Here is a 7,621-nt window from a genome sequence, read left to right as displayed (position 1 = left end):
AGGTAGAACAGGGAAAGCTTGCAAGAGGTGGCAAGCATGGGAAAAGTATGTCTAGGAGGTTGACAAGAAGGTCTATAATTGCACACGGAGCTGACGATGAAGATAGAAATAGCGACACATTGATGCAGAAAGGTATGCCTTAGTAAATTTAGTGTGTCAGCCCACTTACACATGCTTGAGTTTTTTTGTCTTTTTGGAGCACTTATTGATGGCATAGCAACATGCAGAATCTCCTGTCAATAAAGATTCTGGAGAACATGTTGACAGAAACTAAAAGAAAGAGGCAAGGGTCAGCAAAGCAGAAAACTCTGTTCAGCAAAACTCCTCCAGATGTTAGGGGTGGCGGTGAAATCCCTTGCCCAAATGTTGAAATAGAAAGGCATGCAAAGTATGCTGGTGAAGACACTATTCTACCTCTGGTAATTGACCTAACAATGTTTGGTGTTGAAGGACCTGCTCCTGATAGAGTTGCTGATGCAAGCCTAAACAGTGAAGTCCTTGTTCATCATGTGAGCATTGATGGTACCGTGCCTGCTCCTGATACAGTTGTTGATGCAAGCCTAAACAGTGAAGTCCCTACTCATCGTTTGAGCATTGATGGTAGTGTGCCTGCTCCAAAGCAAGTTCATCAAGCAAGCCCTTTGGCTGATCACCCTAATTCCACCAGCCAAGATCATGGTGATAGTCTATTGTCCCCTGATGCATCTTTGTAAAATCTTCTGTTTCAAGGACATAATATGAATGCTATTCCAAGATGTTTTTGTAAATATTTTGTTGTTTTTCCTTGCAATTAGTCAACTTATGTAGACATTCTTGTGTATGCAGTAATTCATAAGGAATTAATGTTGATGCTAGTAGTATGTCCACCGTCAGAAACGAAGCCCAAGTCAAGGCCAAAAGAACTCGTGATAGATCACTCGTGTAAAAGGTGGAGATGGTACATGGCGCTCAAGCGGATGTACCACATTAGATTGGCACACGTGTATGCATCCAACTCATGTTCATGGGCCTTCCTATATTGCAACAATCTGAGCAGGATGCTTGCATCAGTTGAGGAGGATTATCACGTTGTCCCAAAAAGTGTGCAGAATGATCCTCGGGCTCTTATTTTGGATATGAATGGTCTTTTGATTCATAAAGTGGATTTGGAAGAAGATATGTTTTTCCCTACATGGAACCTACAATATGACCAGGTACTGGAGGAGAGGCAAAGAAGGATATACTTCCTTGAGCGGCCTGATGCAAGGCAGTTCTTATTGTGGGCAGCAACTCATTTCAATGTCTTCATTTGGAGCTCAGCCATGGAACATAATTTTGTAAAGAATTTCCATGACTGATTTCCTGGTTTTCAAGGACTCGTAGCAGGGTTCATTGCACAGACTTCCTGTGATGTGCTTCATAATCACAAAATCAAGGGCAAAAAACCCATTTTCTTCAAGCACCTTAATGATTTCTAGAACAAGTGTAATGGTCATTTTGGTCCACACAATAGGCTACTGGTTGATGACAATTTGTACAAGTGTATATTTAATTTTTATAGCAATTGTTGCTTTGTGCCAGCGTTTGGCTTGAAGGCCATTCCTTACACATAAGCTTGCCCCATGGATGTACAAGTACCTGAAGGCAGGGGATAAAACGCAGTTTGTTACCGGAGGAGGAGATGTGTTTGGCACTTGGGGCAGTGAAGAGGACTTGATTGTTAAGGATCTTATAGAGTTGCATGACAGAGAATCCTTGAGTGCTGTCATTGTGTTAGATGGGGTGAAATTGAAAAGAAGACCTCTGAGGAGATTCAATGGGATGCATCTGACAAAGTGGGGGATTGCCCAAAGCAAAAGGAGGCCTACAAGGTTGTGTGGGATACGGTTTTTCATAAATGGCCTATACAGACACGCTTGGGCACATTGGTGGATTGCCTTTGATGTTTGGACAACCTGCTTTTTGTAGCAGCTAGTGGATGTAGCTTTTGTGCAGATTTAGAGAATCCCCTTTGGTCATCCTAATTGTAACACCATAATTTTTTATGGTTCTTGCTCATTGCAAAAATCTGTAATATAATTCATCGCTCAAAGCGACCATGTACTGTTTTTTTTATGAGAAGGTTATTAAGTTCCACTCTTATGTTGAGTACATTATACAAAATCTGGCTTTATGCGACATTGCACTTTTTACTTTCGTGCAAAGCTTATTAAGTTCCGATCTTAAGTTCCAGTACATTAACATCATCTGTTTAGGATTTGCTCAATTTCCATGTTTTGGTGCCATGAGAGTTATATTGATAGAAATAGGACAAATTACTTGTAGATTTGGCAGCGAATGGTAAAAAATTGTACTTGTTAACCCTGCATAACTGACTAGCATTGCATGTAGACCATATGAATAGAATGACAAGATTGGGCCGAGTAGAGCCAGGCACAGATGCAGGAAGGCAGAAGTGCTAGGGATCGAAATGACAGAAATGTGATGCCTGACAGCATGGGTGAGGGCCTGATCTACCTCATTCCCAGGGAGGGTGGCTCCTTGGATGCGATTCGATAGTGGTGCCCCATCACCATCCTCAACTCAACCTACAAAATTCTTGCCAAGGCTCTGAGTTTGAGGATTCAACCACTTCTAGAGAGCCTTATACATGGGACTCAGACAGGTTTTGTCAAGGAACGCAGTATCCTTAACATCTTTACTTTTTGGGAGGCTTCTGCCTTAGCACGGCTCCGTGGTGAGGACCTGACCAAGAGGAAATTCGTGCAGTTGCTACTGACTTTTACTGTGAGTTACTGTCTGTAGAGCCTCAGTCAGAGCGTCAGGATGCATGCAGGGAGTAGGTGTGGGCATAGATGCCTTGCCTTGTGAGACTCTGGAGATGCATCAGAGGCTTGAGCTGCCTCTTCAGCTTGAGGAGTTGCACACAGCTCTTAGTGCACTCCACTGTGGTAACTGTCCTGGTAAGGATGGCTTGACTGCCAGTTTTTTCTTGGAGTACTGGGACTTGCTTGGCCCAGATCTCTATAGTGCTTTTCAGTACTTCTTGCATACAGGAGAGATGTTTGACAGCATGATTGAGGGTCTAATCTACCTCACTCCCAAGGAGGGTCGCTTCTTGATGAGATTAGACAGTGGTGCCCCATCACCATCCCCAACTCAGCCTACAAAATTCTTACCAAGGCTCTGAGTTTGAGGATACAACCACTTCTAGAGAGCCTTATACATGGGACTCAGACAGGTTTTGTCAAAGGAGCGCAGTATCCTTGACAACATCTATACTTTTTGGGAGGCTTCTGCCCTAGCGCGGCTTCCTAGTGAGGATCTGGTGATTCTCGATTTTGACAAGGCTTACGATAGAGTGGACTGGGACTTTCTAGAAGTCACTCTACACAGGATGGGCTTCTCAGATGCTTGGACCAGAGGAGTGTGAGCTTTGTACAGACGGACACACAGTTAGGTACTTTTGTCAGGAGGTAGAGGTGATCGCTTCATGCTCACACGCTCAGTCAAAGAGGGTTTCCCTCTTGTCCCCTTCCTCTTTTTGTTCTATGCTGAGGTGATGAGCAGGTTTTTGGTGTTACAGCAGGTTGGTTTATAGGGCTTAGCACTCCCTAGTCGGGGAGATGAGCTACTGGACGTTGAGATTGTTGATGACTCAGCCTTGTACTTGGATGGCTAGGAGGCCAACCTTCACAGGTGTGAGTAGGATTTTGAGACCTTCTGTTGTGCATCTAGGGCACTGATCAACTGGAGAAAGACAGGGGATTTCTCGGTCGGTAGTGCTCCTGTGCCCGATTGGATGCAGGTGAGGGTTTCAGGTGGATTCCCCCAAGGACTGCAGTTTGGTACTTGGGCTGTCAGGTTGGTTTGGATTTGTCTCTCGAGCAGCAGATGGCTCCCCTCCTCCTGTCTATCAGGAGGAAGTTGTTACATTGGAGCTCCGCACGACTTTCTTTGGCTGGAAAAGTTGTAGTGGCCAACCAGGTGTTGTTGGCTACTATGTGGTACATCACTTCTTGCTGGATCTTCTCGAGTTCTTGTATCAGCCAGGTAGAGAGGCTGATCAGGAACTTCCTTTGGTCAGGGTGGGACACTCAGACAGCCCGGGCCAAAGTGGCTTGGCAGGTCATCACTCTTCCTTCTTCACAGGGAGGGCTTGGGGTCATAGACCCAGCATGGCACAGCAAAGCCCTTCTTGGGAAGTTCATTGTTCGAGGACTTCTTTCAGGTGAGGAGCGGGGGAAGGAGTTCTTGCTACAGTGGCTTCGTGCTAGGGTGCCTCAGGCAACAGGCCCCTAGCAACCTTGGACCAGATGGATCTTCCAAGAGATGCGCAGAGTTGGTTTGAGTAGGAGACTGGAGGACTGCTTGGTTCTGGGCTTGCTTCGATCTTGGGAGCATTTGCGGCGAGGCCTAGAGCAGCAGCATCCTACTTGCACGGAGGAGCGCCTGCGCGAGCCCCTTGTTTGCAACCCCATGGTTAGCACTCAGAGAGGCCACTTGGTTGGTAGTCGGCCTCATGTTTCCTGGGGTCCCATGGCAGCGGGTCCGACACGCTCTCTAGGTGACTGGTTACAGTTTTCAAGCTTGTCATAGGAGCTGTTGGGCTTCCAGCTACTACAGGGCATGAGAGGGGTGCAGAGCATGTGCGAGGACATCTCAGAGGGAGTACCAGCTGAGTGGCTCACAGCTCTCAAGTCAGCAGCACCCAGATGGATGGGAGCCTTCACGCGGCTGGAGGTTCTCATCTCAGTTCAGGCTTGCTCAGAGACTGTTCTCTCCCTGTTTTTTGAGTTACAGGGTGAGGGACATTTACAGCATGTTGGAGCAGATGCGCCGCAGGTGGCAGAGTGCTGCTTTCAGAGGATCCGAGTGGTGGGCATCTGTGGGAGGACTTGTGTCATCGATCCTGACTCGGCTACTCTTGAGATTGGACATTGGAGACTCTGGGCTTGGGAGTGTTGTCCACTGGTACAAGTACAGTGGGATCCTAGAGAATTTCTTTGGAGGGACCCTTTCTCTTCTGCAGACCACCCAAGTGTCCCCTTCTTTCAGTACATTGTTAGATTGGGACGTCACATACTGGCAGCACAGAGAGAGACTCACCCTGTTGTGCAGCACATCATTGGTAGGAGGAGCGTCTCACAGCTGAGTTCTCGGTAGCTTTTTGGGAGAGGTTGTGGGACTTCAGACAGCCGAGACGAGTCACTTTGTTTCAGTGGCTGGTCGCACACAGAGCTACAACAGTTGGGAGTTGGCTTGTGCATAGTGGTCTCTCCGCCGCATGTGCAGCTTGTGACCATCTTGTGGAGAGTCAGCGTCACTGTCTTTGGGACTCTCCCTTGGCACAGCATGTGTGGCTTCGTGTTCTTCAGCTGATGCCTACTCTCTCCACGGCTCGGCAGTACACTTGGGGGGCAGCTGCTTGGTCCACTCTCACGGGCCCGGCACTTCAGTTTGAGCTATCTTCTACCAGTAGAATGATAGTGATGCAGGGGGGTGACCTACACTCCAGCCTGCCACAGAGCTTACTCCACACGAGTGGTGCAGTGAGAGAGAGGAGTGCTGGGAGCTCATCAATGGCCTGACACTCTGGTTCATCTGGCGGGCCCATTGCTTCCGCATCTTTGAGGCTCGTCCTGTACCACCAGCAGATATTGTTCTTGATCTTTGGTTAGAGGTAATCCACACTCTCAGAAGGACAGCTCGAGCAACTTCAGAGTAGCTCCGACCACATGGAGGAGCGCAGAGAGGCCTTCCTTCGACTTTGGCGTCGTGGGCCTTTTTCCACCATGGTCTAGGGTGTACTCAGATGGAACTACCGTCCACCTGTGTGGCTTTTCCCTCCCCCCATTTCCTGATTTAGCCTCAATGTACATATGCTTTTATTTTTTTATTGGGAGAGTCTTCCCATCATGGTTGTTGTAGCCCTCTCTCGCAGAGGTGGTTGTAGCCCTATGGGTTTCATTAACTAATAGAAGGATCTTTTCCTTGGGAAAAAGAAACTAGATCCTGCTTTTGGTTTTTGTGGTCTTTAATATCCACAACACTGCTATCTATTCCAATGGCCCCCAAGGTGAAATGATAGCTCTTTTTGGTAATTTAACAACATGACCGTTCCAAAACCTCGCAAGGGTGATTGTTAAAAACCTATCATGCTCGGCTCACCACCTCGCTCTTGCATTTTCAATCTGCCACGATGTGGCTAGTCTGAATTCCCTTCTCCATAGCTATCTAAAATGTATTATTTGAGTCTCTCTCTCTCTCTCTCTCTCTCTCTCTCTCTCTCTCTCTCTCTCTCTCTCTCTCTCTCTCTCTCTCTCTCTCTCTCTCTCTCTCTCTCACACACACACACACACACACACACACACACACAAGACACACACGCGATATCCACCAATGTTCACCCAAAATTGTTTTAGCACCCAAGGAAAAAAGGAGAGCATTCTTGGTGTTTAGTGAAAACCTTAAGGTTTTTATCGGTTTTCAGATTAAAATCTGCAAAATTTAGTTGGATTCCATCAAGGTAAACCCTACAAACTAGCTGGGAATTTTCAACATTTGTCCTTTACAAATACACTAAAGCCCATTTTAGAGAGAGAGAGAGAGAGAGTGAGTTCCTCTATTGTGTTTTTGATAAAGGGTTCCTCTATTGTGTTTTAATGCTCAACAAGATTCTCATTATATTCTTGGTTATATTGTGAGAGTACATTTTTCATCAAGCAAAGTTGTAGAGAGACAACCTTGATCTCTCTTGGAAAATTTAGGCTTGATGACGCCTCCACGAATGCCTTTGGTGCTTAATGTTGGAATTATATTAGAAGTTTTCATTTGTAAGAGTCTTCTTCTTCTTTTTGGGCGCTAGAGAGAGTTGAGTAGATAATGATTTGTAAGGTCTTTAAGCATCTCAAATGCATTGTTGGTGTCAAAAAGGTCAAATTATTTATTCCATTTACTCAAATCTAATTATGATGAAAATCATGTTGATATAATGGCATTTGCTTCATGAAGAAGTACCTACATCATATAGAAAACCAATCAATTTTTAGAAACACTCTCAATATTGAAATAGATCCATGGATATGTTGTAGTGGAACATTTGTACAATAAATCTTTTTCCCATAATGTAATTGCTACATGTTTCTCTATGATAACATAGCTAGCTCTATAGTTTTATTTATTACAAAAGAAAGATAGCTCCTTCATGGATATGAGAATCCTACAATGGGTTGTTTGGCAAGCTCTTTTCCCTTGTCCTATGCGTCATATGCTCATATTTAGTAGATAACCTAATAAGGGGGTTCATATATTGTGTTTGGGTTATCAATCATTACAAACCCATGATTTGATGAGAGTGCATTTTTCATCTTGCAAAAAACTAAAGAAAGGACCTTGATTCCACTTTCCAAATCTTCGCTTGAGAATGCCACATATACCTTTGAATTACAGTATTGGAATTGTGTTTTGACATTCTTATTTTTTAAGAGTCTTTTATCCATATTTGGTTTCAACGTCGGGTGAGAAAATAGTGATTTTTTAAGGTCTTGGACCATTTCAAATACATTGATGGTGTCGAAAATTTCAAACTATCCATCTCGTGTCTCCAAGTCTAATGACAATGAAAAGGATATTTATAGAC

At 45.0% G+C, this 7,621-nt stretch overlaps 1 protein-coding gene across 1 annotated transcript; it reads left to right on the top strand.

The window, feature by feature from the left end:
• Positions 1-434: 434 nt before the first annotated feature.
• On the top strand, positions 435-713 carry LOC147447534 (uncharacterized). The gene has a single exon (XM_086524356.1). The coding sequence runs from the start codon at positions 435-437 to the stop codon at positions 711-713; it is 279 nt and encodes a 92-aa protein (XP_086380482.1).
• The last annotated feature ends 6,908 nt before the right edge of the window (positions 714-7,621 follow it).

Source organism: Adiantum capillus-veneris, chromosome 11 (assembly GCF_014529385.1).
Source record: "Adiantum capillus-veneris isolate H3 chromosome 11, ASM1452938v2, whole genome shotgun sequence".
NCBI lineage: Eukaryota > Viridiplantae > Streptophyta > Polypodiopsida > Polypodiales > Pteridaceae > Adiantum > Adiantum capillus-veneris.
Note: the sequence above shows the minus strand (reverse complement) of the source record. Positions and strands in the feature narration are given on the sequence as shown.

Excerpts from the sequence above, each read along its gene's own strand:
- LOC147447534 (XM_086524356.1), top strand. The coding sequence starts at position 435 with ATGTTTGGTGTTGAAGGACCTGCTCCTGATAGAGTTGCTGATGCAAGC.